The following is a 14,913-nucleotide window of genomic DNA, read 5'->3' on the forward strand; positions in this document are numbered from 1 at the left end:
TTTAGGAACAAGGGACGGGAGAAAATAACAGAGCCTTGTTATATGACAAAAAGCACGCGCCTGTTTACTCTTGGACATTTTTAGACTGCCGGGGCTTTTAAATTTAGGTATGTGGTTTGCCCTGGTGCATCTTTCTCAAAATAACTATTCCAAAATCACCCAACTCAGTGAAGAAGAGCTATTTAAGATGCCTGTCACAGGGCTGTGACTCAAAACGCAATATGCATTTCAAAGTTTCTTTTGAGTTCAAAGCACAGTTCAGGAACCATGTGCGCAGTTGAATGCAACACACACAACATGTGAGAATGTGAGTCTGACCTTTACTGCACAAGAAGGTTAATTCTCTGTCCTAGCTGATGACTTAAGTACATTGCGGGAGTCAAACTCCAAGCAAAGCATGTACAAAGCAGGTTATGAAACAAATGAAAGTTTAAGTCCAGATTTGAAAAGGTAAGTTGCATATACTGCTTCTTATTCCCTAAACTCCTAATTTACAGGAGAAAGTGTCAGAATGGTAAAGGATAAATCTCATTTCAGTGTGAAGTGATACCATGTAACTCCTTTGCGTCCTTACTAAAAAAGATCAGGAGTTACTGCCAGGCTCTTATCCCATTTTCTCATTCCAGTTTCATAGGAATTTATGTTTAAAGAAGGTGCAGTGACATAGAGTAGTGTTGCTCCACTGGAAGCTATTTTTAATCCTTTCAATTCCATTTCTGGACTTTAAAACTGGAGTGTCTGTTGTGTTATTTAATCAAGATTTGTTTCAGCTCACTGCTGCAATGCCTGGCTCCTAGCAAAGTACAAAGCAAATAATTCAAAATATAAAAACTGATAGGGGAACGGTGTGTTACTCGCAATGGTGCTGTGCCAAATTGCTTGCTTGCATCGCTAGGGGCAGGGAACACAAGCCACTCACCAGACTCAACCCAGTAGTGGCATTTTGCGTGTTGTTAAGTTCCAAAACTGCAATGCTTCAAAAACCTAAAATATATTTCAAATACTACTAATCGGTCTAGAATCATTAACTAACGTAAGGAAAAAGAAAAAGAAAGTATTCCCCGAACACACAAAACAAGAAAACAACCCTTAAATCAACAGATTTTTGTCCTGCTAAAAGAAGAAAATGAGGGGGAGAAAAAATATTAAACATGAAAGAAAATAAAAACAAAGCCCCAAAATCCTCCCACCCTCTCCTCACTAGAGGAGCAGCCTTTTTGGGACTTACTTGTATCTCAAAGCATCAATTTTAGAGCCTCTCAACCTACTGAGGCGGCTCCCCAAGAATCTAAAACCAGGCTCACCACTACCCATAGAAATCTACATAGCATTTAATCCTCTTTTTCTGCGTACATCCTAATTCTATTCAAGTAAGGAGGAGGGTGAAGGTCTTAGTAGTTATGTGAAGCCTTGTTTTGTTTGCAGGCTGTCTCTAATGGCATGATAAACTCCTTGATGCTCTTGCTTAAGATGCAGCAAGTAGACAATAGCTCACTAAAGATTTTCTCCTGTGACCAATGATAAAAAGGGGAAGCCGATGCTCCCTCAGGGGAGTGCTCCTAAAGTGATTTTATAATAGAGAAATAAGACTAGCTCCTGTAGACATATCCCAGCTACTTCGAAACAAATAGCTCAGAGACCAGGAGGCACAGCAGAAAAGAACAAGCTGTGCTGATTATCTTTGACCCTCAGAAGGTGTTTGGCAGCTGGAACCTATGTTACTGCAACTATACTGTAATCAGTAACCAGACTGCAAGGTAGACTATACCCTAAAGTCAAAGGCAGACGTTAAGCAGTAGCACTTAGAAGACCATTAATTATGGAATTAAATATATCCTTAATCACCAGAATACTTGACAAGTTAAGTTTAAATAAGCAGTAATTAAACTACAATTAGTGTTGTTACATGCAGGTTATCATTGCGATTTATATACGTAGTACCGCTTTCATATGGCGTGAAACCTACACAAATAATTATTTAGTAAAAAGAAAAGCGTATACTAAAAGAAATTAATTACTTTGTTCAGAGACTGTAATTCTAAAGAGTCAATTCTAAATGGAAACCCAACATGAAAGGTATTAACAAGCTTGAATAACTGGTGCTACAATAATAAAATACTGTTAATTATTAAAACTTTTGAACGCTTTGTATATAAGTGTTAATAATACGTGGTTTAAACAAATAGATCTTTAGAAGTTGGATTAAAATTCACTCCACACTACACAATCCAATTTGTAGTCAGCTACCATTAGTGGGTGTTATTTTGCCTAAGTTTTTCATGAATCAACAGCAAAACAGACCAACACCACTGTGTTTTTAAGCATCCTGAATTGTATAAATATTATAACTCTGAAATGTTATTATATATAATTTGTCTTCAGAATTCTGTAGTACATCTTGGTGTCGTTTGCAGCTAGGCACGTTCCTACTAATGGAATGGAGCTATAAGGCATTCACAAAGATGCAGATGCCTACACGGATATGTGATTTAAAACGCAACAAAGACAATCACACAACTACATTGCTTTGTCCCTTCATCTACTAACGCTGAGTCTTTTCCTGAAGATTACTCATTGGGAAACTCCCATGAGTTTCACATATGAAAAGTTGAAAAGGGCTCTATCATTCCTTAAAAATCTTCTCCTCTTAATTTTGTTCAATAAGGTCAGGTAGCCTCAGAAAATCCCTGGGAGGAAGTCTTGTACACTTTGGAGGTTATGTGAGAAACACAGGGTTTGTGCCAAAAGAGGTCAGAGTTTTGGAATCGAACAAATAGCAGCTCAGGAAACAGAGGTGGTGCTAGACGCCTGTCAGATGGGTCCCCTGCCTTCTCCGTGCATATGACATGCAGTCACCTGAGCTCTCACCTAACTTGGATGCATGTTCTCACAAGATCCACATACACCCTCTCCCTTCTTCCTGCCCTTCTCCCAGCTGCTTGTCACTAATTTTCTGCCTCCCCCAAAAAAGACTCTGTGAAGAAGAAAGAGCATGAAAATAGATGAAAAGAGTTAAGAAACAATGAGAAATTGCAAGTATCATTGGACGAGTGAGGAAATTGCATCACAGATTTGTGAGAGGACGGAGGCAACCAAACTGGAGATGATCGACCATATGCTGTCAAAATGGAGACAGAGCTTCTTCAAGAACAAATTAGCTTATCTACAGTGAAACCACTGCAGTTACACTATTTTACATGGATTCCTTGGACTGCCACAGGTATTACTGTAGCATAAGACATTCTGGCACATGAGCTAAATTGCAATACCTAACCAGGTATTATTTCAGACTACATGCAGCAAATGCAAAGAAAATGACTTACTATACTCTTCAGTGAAAGAAAGATTATGTAAAAAATTCTATATTTCCAGAGGGAAATAGAGTACATGGAATCCATTACAGACAGACTCAGGTGTCTATTATGTATCAGCTGATAACGTGGTAATCTGCTAAACCGCAGTACCCCATCCAAGAATGTAAGTGCTCACCTACGAATAAGGGCGAACAGTCCAGATGGCAGATCTCGAGGAGAAAGCAGACTATAAATGTTATCTTTGTATTTCTATGGCCAAATATCCATATTGCTGAGACATCAGTTAGATGTATCACATTGTTAGAAAATCTGACACAGATTATTACTAATATCAATAACATTTAAAACGGTCAGAGCTTGCCAGTATTTTTATTAACACGTTAATTTAGCTTAAATTTACTCGTCAGAGTCAAGGTTGCTTCTACTAAAATTCCCCTGTCCACATTAGCATTTTGGTTCAGAGCTAGAGTGAGGTGCTGAAGCACAATCCTCATCTTTACTGACTGCTGGTTCACAGAGCAGTTCTGTTGCATAAAAACCAGACTCCTTTCAGAAGACAGGGAACTGGAAGCTCCTCTACTAATTCACTCCAAACTCAGGTCCAGATTTAGGCATGAGCGACAGTCACGCATTCACCCAGTGTCTGCAAAATGTGCACACACCACATGGTGCTCCTGAACCACCAAGCATGCTCACAAAACCCTCCAGCAGATCCCATGTTACAAACCACCCAGAGTTATATCCAATGTCAGCCACGAAATTGTCTGGGGGACGCTCTACTCTTCTCCCACCATCCGCTGAAGCTAACAACACAGACTGGTCCTCATTATTTCAGTCAAGATAGAAAGGCTCTTTGGCATCACTGGAGGGCATTCTCAACACTGGCATCAAATCAGTAACATGGAGTCCACAGTCTTGCAGTAAGGTCACAGAATCATGGAATATCTCGAGTTGGAAGGGATCCCACAAGGACAATCAAGTACAACTCCCTGCTCCTTGCAGAACCACCTAAAACTAACCCATATGACTAAGAGCATCACCCAAATGCTCCTTGAACTCTGACAGCCAACAGAATACACATTGCCCTTTCACCCCAAGAGATGTAAAGGTATGGCTAAACCAAGCTTGGACTCCATGATCAGGATACTGTCTCATGCTTCAGAAAGGCAGGTAGTACATCGCTTCTGCCACCATGCTAGGTGAACCTCAACTCTGCTAATATGCCTGCCCTTCTGGAAAAGGTGCCGCTATTCCCTCATCAAGCCCGCAGTCAGTTATATGAGATCCACATCGTGAGTCCTCTCAGTGAAGTTTACTGACGTGTCCATAAACTTACCCTGAATGCTCTCCAGTAAGCCCCAACGATGCAGTTGTAGCAATTCCTAGCCACCTTGGCCAGAGCACTGGATGCAAATGTGGACCCTGTCAATACCCCCTACACAACTTAGGAACACGCTATTGAAGGCAAGAAGAAATGAACGAGTGTGCTCTTTTGGGTCTGCAAGCATTGCACCCACTGCCAGGTATCCCTGTCCCAAGAACAAGATAGCCCTGGCACTCCAAAATCAACTTGCAGACCAGGACCTTCTATCAAATGTGAGTGAGACAATCACAGAGGGGAAGACTCCAGAAAGTTCTTCAGCTTGTTTTTTTCCTTAAAGGAAAAAGGGTTCAAACAGCTTCAGCTTACTTGAGACATTCTCACAGATCAGCCACTGCAGCCACAGAAAGAGGTCCACTATAATGCCCCAGAGCACCTTGCAGTGGACATTGCCAAACTCATGAGAATATGATGTGGCACCAAACAGCACATGCAGGAAGAGAAATAAGGCTCTACCACATGTGACACTAGTAGTCGGGGCACTGACATAGGACTTGAGATGTCACCTCCTGGAATGACACTGTAGAATGACAACATTGTACTTCCTAGGGAGGTCTGCAGTCAAAGAACCCCTATCTTTGGGACAACTTTGCTTCAGAAAGTTTCAAACCGCAAGTATGGTGACAATGTTAAGCACAGGGGACCAAATAAAATCCAAACCAAACTTTCCAAACTGCAACTGAAGATGAGAGGAACCTCAATAATATCTTTGATCTACTTGTCTGCTATTATTACACCAAATTACTTGCTTGTGGAGACACAGACTATATTTTCATGGGAAGGAGGAGAAAAAAAAACCTGTTGAACTACTACACAACTGTAAATAACTGTATAATCTATAAACTTTCCTACAGAAAAGCAGCACCCTAAGGAACTGTCAAGTGAAATTCTCCCTAAATCTTTAGGATGTAATCAGAAGCCCATTCCTATGATAGCTACTGTTATATTTATGTTTACTACTGGACAGAACAAATGGCTATTGCTTTCAAACTGAAGACTCAAACTGAGGATTCAAAGGATTCTCCTTGTTCTAAAACAACAAGTATTGCTGATCTAAATGAAACCTGAAGTCTCTATTGCAATAAAATCTATTGGCGTTTAATTCCAGCATCCCTAATGAACTGAAAGAATGAGTGAATTTATTATAGAGAAACAGAGGTAATCGACTGAAATCAATAGCAAAATTTCTAAATTGTTTCAATATAATTATTCCATCCACATTTAAAGCATACGTGTGTGTGCATACATTTCAAACACTTCTATAAATACATGTAAACATATAAACACTGCCATATATACAAAAACACAAACATTTAGCATCATCTACAAAAATATGGTTAAGAAGAAGATCAACAAAACATACTGAAAGCTATTTTGATTTAAAGTCAAAATGATGATTAGGTGACCATTATGAGAAAAAAATTTCATAAAAAGTAAAACATACCTGATAAAAATTGGGCCAGAAAGTGCTAATTGCCAGTTCTGCTCTGTTCCAAGTAGCAGTGAAAGATGTGTTCCAGATCGGGTTACCAATAGGACCATCATTAACTTTCACATATATATTCAAAGTGCCAGGGCTAGATCCACTCTTGCTTGAAACATAATAGTGGAAATCAATACAATGCGTATCATTTTCTTTCAGATGGGGCATCAGGAGGTGAGCTTTCTGTCCCACATATCTCCCAGATGTATTCACCAACATGAAAGAACCTGCAAAACAAAGTTAGTAGTTCAATTTCCTCTTTATTTTCATCTCCTTAATATGGTGATCTGAAGTTAAAGCGTCATTAAAAAAAATAATTCTTTGTTTTGCTTCTACTAACATAACAGTAATTTGTATTTGGTAGGTATTTAATCTCAAATTAATTTTGAGAATCTCAAGATTCTTTTCTAAAGCTAGTAAATAATATTATTATAATATTATTTAATTTAATAACAATAAAATTTATTATTATTTAATATATTGTAATTATATTATTTAATAATAATATAATTATAAGAAATAATTAACTATAAAATATATAATTTAATAATAATAAAAAAATCCTTATTTTGCAGTTGGAGAAAGAAAGAGACACAAAAATACCACTGAAGAAGCAATCTGCACTGCGCTGAATCTACAGATGTTAGTAGAGAATCAACTGTAGGTCCCAACTATCTGAGCATTTCTGTATGCAGAGTCTGTATTGGGTTTGGGTGGCCAGGATTTTGTAGCGGGGAGCTACAATGGTGGATTCTGAGAAAAGTTGCTAGAAGCTTCCCCTATGTCCGATAGAGCCAAGACGGATCTGCTGCTGGCCAAGCCCATCAATGACAGCAGTGGCGTCTCTGTGATAACTTTTAAGAAGGGGAAAGAGTTGTCATACAACAGGAACAGCAGCCAGAAAGAAGAGTGAGAACGTGCGAGAGAAACAACTCTGCAGACACCAAGGTCTGCGAAGAAGGAGGGGGTGGAGGTGCTCCAGGCGCTGGTACAGGGATTGCCCTGCAGCCCAGGGCGAAGACCATGGTGAGGCAGGCTGTCCCCTGCTGCGCCTGCAGGTCCACAGTGAAGCAGTATCCATCCTGCAGCCCATGGAGGACCCCACGCCAGAGAAGAGGAATGCCCGAAGGAGGCTGTGACCCCATGGAGAGCCCACACTGTTGCAATTCATGAAGAACTGCAGGCTGTGGAAAGGACTCACATTGGAGAGGTTTGTGGAGGACTGTCTTCCACGGGACAGTCCCCATGCTGGAGCAGATGAAGAGTGTGAGGAGCCCTCCCCCAAAGGAGGAAGAAGCAGCAGAGATGTGATGGACTGACTACAACCCCCATTCCCCGTCCCCCTGCGCTGCTCAGAGACAGGGAGGTAGAGAAAGTGGGAATAAAGTTAAGCCTGGGAAGAAGGGAGGAGCGCGGGAAGGTGTTTTAAGACTTTTTATTTCATATTATCCTACTCTGATTTGATCAGTAATAAATTAAATTAATTTCCCTGAATCAAGTCTGGTTTGCCCATGATGGTAATTATTCAGTGATCTCCCCACCCTTATTTTGACCCACGAGGGCTTTTGCCATATTTTCTCTGCTGTTCAGTTGAGAAGGGGTACGGTAGAGCAGCTTTGGTGGGCACCTGGTGTTCAGTCAGGGTCAACCCATCAGAAGAGTTGCAAGGAAAATGAGGACAGTTATACATGTTCAGATGGTGGGATGCAGTATATGATGTAGATGGGAGTCCTAAATGTTCTCAATTCCCCAGCCTTACTCTAGCTAATCGCCAGCTACATCCTTGACTGATTAGAGTGCAGCAATTGTCTCCTAGCCTCAAGAGCTGAGAAAAGATGGAACAAATGAAAATACCCAGCAAATTGGTAAGCCTTACAGGAGAGAAAAAAAAAAAAAAAAAGTGGGGGACACGACAGTGTGAATTTTACATTATGGTCCCAACTTAAACAACAAACAACAAGAAATGTAAAGGTGCAGATCAAATACAGTTATGTTCAAACAACTCTCACATGAACAGCTAGTCAATTTATGCTCTGTTTTTTCAGTGCCTATTAATGTACATTGAAGTGTACATTCAAAATAATCATATTACAGAACAGGTATGCAACTAAAGAATTTGAATGTTGGTATAGACATTACATTAGGAAAATAGAACATGATTTTCAAGACATTCATATTTCTGGGTTGAACAAACCCAAAGCAAAGAATTCTATAAATACATATGCTATAATATCATAGAAGGAAATAAAATTCAACACAATGTCTACTTTGGAAAGAAAACATATCAATAAAATACATGAAGTAATTTAAACCCTGCATTTTTCATAAAAGTCAAGAAATGGATATGTTATAGTTGCACGCTATAAATGCACAGGTAAGTGCTCTTATAAAAATATAAGCACGCACATTTCTCAAACAATTATTAAAAAACTATTTTTAATTTTTTTCTTTTTTTTACTTTGATGGGTGATGATACCTTGGAATTTCAATGAGATGCAACCTCCCAAGTCATTTCTTGAAATGGAATGTAACTATTTAGAGAACTGTGGTAAAGACTGTAACTTTATCTTAAACAGGTTTACCTATTCAATAATTCAATAATACTTCAAATAATTTATCAAGCATAACTTCTCATTAATTTTCATTCTAGACAAAATAACTGGGTTTCTAAAGCTGAAAAAAATAGACATTAATTGTGATACAAAGGAATCTGAATATTTTACTTCCTCAAAAGCATTACTCTGTACTAAATTTACAGACTGTTCGTTGCTATAACATATTGGGACAGATCCTTATTCATTAGTAGTCATTAGAAGTCCTTATTCATTAGAAGTCACTGAACATGTTTTCCATACTTTCCTACAGATAACTTTGAATTTTTAATTTAGCAGAAGGAAACAAGGTAAGGCATCGAGATTCACGTGCTTTTCCATGCAAGGACTGGTTTCTACAAGTTTCTGGTTATACTATACTCAAGTCTACAGTACGCACATCTGCAACATTTTATTTCTTGCTGCGTTTCAGTAATCTAAAATGTAAGAAAGCCATAACTGGGAGAAAAAAGGACACCCCACACACACTATTCTAGATGGAGCAGGCAAGAGGTGGCAATCTTGCTCCTAACCTACTGACACAAGCACAGGAAAGAATACTCTTTATTACTACTTTTCACATGTCCTCACCCCATTTCACCCTGTCACAGCAGTACACCATTTTCATACAGAATGCCCTATGTGGTTTTGACTTGTAACACACACATCTTCAAATACTCCAATGCAGAAAGAATAAAATTTACTTCTGCAAAGACATAGTAAGAAGACTCCTGTCATTATCTTATACAGAGGAGACTAACCAAGTTAGTAATCTTTGGTCTTTCCAACATTTTCTTTAGTATGATGGTTCCTACATTGTTCGTGGTCTTGGGTTGATCAAAGTATAAAATTTCCCTGTGTCAGAATTTTTGATCCTGTCGTTCAGTGACTAACTAGGATGCTGAAGGGTGAAGAATCTATTTCCCCATCTTTGTAACACAACAACGTGTTAAAAATAAAACTCACAAAACTATATTTGGGTACAAAAAGGAAGCAAATAAATTTTTAATTTAGCTACATGGATCTTTGCTTAAAACAGGCAGGAATGAAACCAATATTCCTTCCATCACTTAGTACATGCCCTGCTGTTCAATTAATTTATTTAAATTTAAAATATTTAAAATTTAAAATATAAACCCCTTAAAATATTGCTAAGTTATCAAAACAACACTTAAAGCATTCATGAGTTCACTAAAAATTAACTGGCTTTTTTTTTTTTAAAATCTTACCAGTAGGAATGCCATAGAGAAATGTTCATCTTTTCCTAGCAACTTTAAAATTTCAAACCAGTATCTTCCTGATAACCCAACCAATTTTATATTCAGCGCTGCTAAGAATCCTACAGTCCTTGATAGAATTGTATTTTTAAGAACTATTTAATTTATAGCATCCTGATTAATGTAGTATGTATTGCACAGCTGAACCACATGAAAAATTATCAGTGGCTTAAGGAAAAGAATATAGTCAGCCTGTTTTGAAAAGCTGTCTCTGACTCCTTTGTTGAAAGTGACAAAGTACAGAAGAACGTCACTGTAAACAGAATAAATCCTACTTTCCTTTTTGTAAGAAAAGGCAATCTTTAAAGAGAACTAAATTAAGCCACACTATGTCATTCAGATGTACTGTTTTAGTTTTCCTGCTAGAAAGTATCTGTTGAACTCTTCTTAGTTCATGAGGCAAGGAGTAGCACACAAATGCATCCTTTTAATTGTTTGACTAAACTAGCATCTGAATCTCAGGAAATAAAACACCTAGCAGTACCATGACAGGTAAACTACATCACATAGGTCTTTTGGGACCTTTGGATTTCCCACTTGTGAAGGTCTCACCCACCAGCGCTTTCAGAAGCTGAAGTTTCTTCTGTTCCAGTGCACCCGGAGCACCACCTTCACTCATACAACTTTTAACAGAGTCGAAAACCAAAGGACATTCAGCCATCTAGTGTGACCTTCTAAACCCAGAGCTGATTAAGTAAGATGTAACAGCCAGCTAAACATATCCTTTAGATAGTATTTAAGGAAAACTTTCCTGAAGCGAGTAGGCATCTTAGACGATGGATCTAGGAACACCTGACTGTAAGAGCCTGGTTTCAGAAGAGAACAGACTTCTTGTGCCAGACACAGGCCATGACTTGTGTGCGTGAAAATGAAATCACAAAGTGCCCGTACATTAAGCTATCTAAAATCAGCCCATTTAATGTAGAGCCATTTCACGCTCGCCCATGAAGAAAAAATGAATATAGATACGTCTGCAACATTACTCATCTTTGAAATTGTGTGCTCTGCTGAAGGTACAAGAAGGTGCTCTGTCTACTGAGAATAAGTAGCACTGCTTTCTTGAAGATAAATGCTGAGGTCTCTTCTTTCAGTGGGGCAGATGAATATGAATAGTGCACGCAAGAAGTCTCAGGTACACATAACCACCAGTACGTGGGCAAATCTAAAGTTCAGATGTAGGCCACTGACATTTTGGGGGTTTCACTAAGGTTAAGCAACAAGAAAACATGTATAATAAATTTCATGTAAGCCCCCAGTTGGTGCCTTAAACCTTTATTAGTCCTGTCTTTGAAAGGCTGCCATCTCATGAAGGAATTCAATATATTTTTTGACAGTATGTTTTTCCAGGCATGTGAATTCTGATAAAGATCAACTCAGCTTCTACACCTAGTTTTAACTATGGATCTCCCCACAAGAAAAACAACCTAATAAGTATTTAAAGGAAAAGGCATAATCATTAGACAGAAATCATTACATATATTGTACTTAAATCCATACAGAGTGCATAATGAAAAAAGTGAATTGAATGCATTAAAATCTTTCTTCCAGTATTTTTTTTTTTCAAATCTAGTCATAGAATCACGGAATCACAGAATGGAAGGGACCTCTGGAGATCACCTAGTCCAACTCCCCTGCCAGAGCAGGGTCACCTAGAGCAGTGTACCTAGAGCAAAACCCAGGCAGGTTCTGAACGTCTCTAGAGACGGAGACTCCACCACCTCTCTGGACAGCCTGTTCCAGGGCTCATCTTATCTTCAGAGCTAAGTGATGTAGAAATTTCCTCTTTCGACTTTTACTATTGCCATCTGTTAAAGGGATTGTTGAAATAATACTATGCCGGATGGTTGTATAAATCTAAAGTATGTGGATAAACTCAATATACAAATAAACACTTAATTTTTTGGGGGGGGGGGGCGCTGAATAAAAAAAAAAAAAAAAAGAAGAAAAGTGGGGGGAGAGGGGTGGTTCTCAGCCATGAAAAAGAAAAAAAAACAAACGAAAACCACACTACCCAAAGCATACTTTCTTACAGTGGATCAATTCTCCAGAATCATTTATCACATATTTGGGCACATGAGAAATACATACAAAAAATAACTGCAACTATTCACTGGTATATCTACTAGGAAAGAGTTATCTGCCAGAAAACAAGGATTCAACAAGAAAACATGTAAAATTATAATCAATTCGGCAGCCATTCATAAGAAGAGACAGCAAGTGCACATATTACTATAAACATATTACTTTTAAAGTGACTAATTTCCTAGATGTGCTTTCATGCTTAAACACGTCTGATGATAGTTTCCTCAGTCAAAAAGTTTAAATGGGATTTACTTGGGTTCAGTGCTTAGGTCTTTGTTTAGGCACTACATGCAATTGCACAGTTGCAAAGTACACACTGCAATGAAACTGAGAATAAAATCTAAGGTAGCTGATGGTGCTCAGCATCCATTAAATTCAGGTTTCCTTAATCCACAAACTTGCTAAATCATCCGTATTTCATAATTTTACCCAGAGGGTTTAAATTGACTAAGTGGTGAATTTGCTGCAGTTGCTGTTGTTGTTTACATTTCCTCACTGCAAAAATGTTTCAGCAGTAATTCAGCAAATATTTGGTTCATTAAAATATTAATTCTAAGAAGATGCAATACTTGAAAAAGAAAATACAGACTAAAGTTGCTCCAGTGTAAAACGGCAATTGAACACCCCTGTAATTCTCATTAGCACCAATGGAAATTTTCTGTGAAGGGAGCATAGAGGAAAATGAAATTTTGTACACAAAAAGATGCCCAAAAGACAGTGACACAAGAACTGCAAAAAAAAAAAAAAAAAAAAAGTATTTGTTTAAAAACAAACAAAAAACCCCCAAAAAGCTGACAACTGGAAAAGCAATGTACTGTCCTACAAAAATGATGGAAATGACACAGGAGAGATTTTCCAGTCACTTCTGCAAGTTTTCACCATGTCACATCACCTCATTAAGAGACACTTTTTATACTTGGAATGTCAAATGCAATGAAATTGAATGCAGTATCATTTTTCATGCATGAAGAAAATGTGACTAGTGAGCAAAGAAAGTTACTTTGTTGATTTTTCACCAGTCTTATACATGGTTGAGGACAAATTATTAGTTTTCTTTCCAGACCATGACAACAGACATGACCTAGACAGGTTATAATAGCAATCCTCATTGCATTTTCATTGATACAATAATAAATGTAAGTAAAAAAGTACTGGTGTTTAACTTATTTAGGCATCAGCATTGGTTGATTTGGATGCTTAGTATTTGAAAAATGTGCTAAACGAAGGAAAGCAGAAAGTCTGGTTTTAGGAACAGATATTCTATATATCACCTTATTAACAAAACACCCTTTGGGTGCAGAAACACCTCTCTGCAAGGTTGAAGGGCATCAAAAATACCTTTATCAAAAATGTTCTGATTAGATAGATACAAAGGCTTACTTTTTATTAACGAAACAGCATTTCCTAAACCCGAGACACCCCTCCTGCCATCACTCACAAGGGATGCCTACCTTCCACCAAAGACTTCTACCACTGACTGTGACTACTGTGAGTGCCCAAGCCTAAGTATGTGACTGCCCAAGATACTGGAACTGCTGTGCATATTCAGATAAATTGCAAGGCTCAAGCGTAATGAGTCCCACTTTCAGACAATGCAAAGTCAATATGTATGTTCTTATATTTATTATATTTTTTAAACATGTGTATGGGCCATCTTGGAAGCACTGCAGAAAGCAGAAGACCTGAATTTAATAACAGCCAGCCTTGGACTTCAATTCCCAAAGCTAATGTCTTCACTATTTTTTCCTACTATTTACTAATTTTACAGATAAAGTAAAATATGTTTTCAGGTAACTTTTGAAAATTATGGAGCTGCTGTAATTTGAGAAACCTCTCAAAGCATGACTAGCACTACCTAAATAAGCCAGAACTTCTGCTCAGATGCACCACTTCCAGATGCCACGCAGTAGGTAGCTCCACATAAACATCAGTGCCACCTGCACCCCTGAACTGGCATAATGAGGTGTGCCAAAATTAAGAGTCTTCACTTCAGTGCCTCAACTAACATCCATCAGTTCTGTTCATTAACTCACAAAACATTATTGTCTCAGGTGAATTTTAAGCCTTCTTTTGAGCATTATTTACTCATATTAAATTTCATGTGATTTTAAGCATTATTTATTACCCATCCTAAAAAAGTATATTCACCTCAACTTTCAAGTTGTATATCTTCCAAATTTTCAACTACTGAAACTCTTGAAAAAATCCATTAAACTATTCAATCATAAATCCTGTATATTGTTTGAAAAGATCAATCCACTTCTATCTATAATGCCATCTTAATTTTAGCAGAACAACCAATAAGCCTAACAAGCCTTATAATTCTTTTGCCAAATTCAATTCTTCAAATTCTTCCTCATCTCATATGCATAGACACATCTTCCATTATTTCGTTAGAAATTGTTTTGATCAAACACAAACATGAAATTACGTATTTCTGAATCACGTATTTCTGCAGTCCCTTTTCCAATAGCCAGTAATATCTAAAAGAACTGCTTTCTGATGAATACTGTTTGTTTTTTCAATCCTTTTCAATATTTAAAGAATTTCAATATTTAATGAATTTCACTATTCATCTTTGTTCTGTTTCCTTTATGACTCTTCTACATTTTCAAACACAGTATTGACATGTAGAAGGCCGCTTCTTATATAACTAATATTACTCTTTAGGAAAAAGCAAGCAATGTATAGAAAGTTCACAAGCCGTTACAGAAAACAATTGCATGTGGACAAATTCTGAGAGATCTGTCTAAAGTTTCAGATTCAATTTCTGAACCAACCATTA

At 37.8% G+C, this 14,913-nt stretch overlaps 1 protein-coding gene across 11 annotated transcripts in view; it reads right to left on the reverse strand.

Annotated features, from left to right (window-relative positions):
- Positions 1-14,913, reverse strand: part of PTPRM (protein tyrosine phosphatase receptor type M) — a 481,345-nt gene that overhangs the window by 321,281 nt on the left and 145,151 nt on the right. For all 11 annotated transcript variants that reach the window (XM_063326582.1, XM_063326581.1, XM_063326579.1 and 8 more), the window contains exon 3: positions 6,140-6,405. In XM_063326582.1, the coding sequence (XP_063182652.1) occupies positions 6,140-6,405 (266 nt within the window). The remainder of the gene's footprint in view (positions 1-6,139; positions 6,406-14,913) is intronic.

This window comes from Chroicocephalus ridibundus, chromosome 2, assembly GCF_963924245.1.
Source record: "Chroicocephalus ridibundus chromosome 2, bChrRid1.1, whole genome shotgun sequence".
NCBI classification, from domain to species: Eukaryota; Metazoa; Chordata; class Aves; order Charadriiformes; family Laridae; genus Chroicocephalus; species Chroicocephalus ridibundus.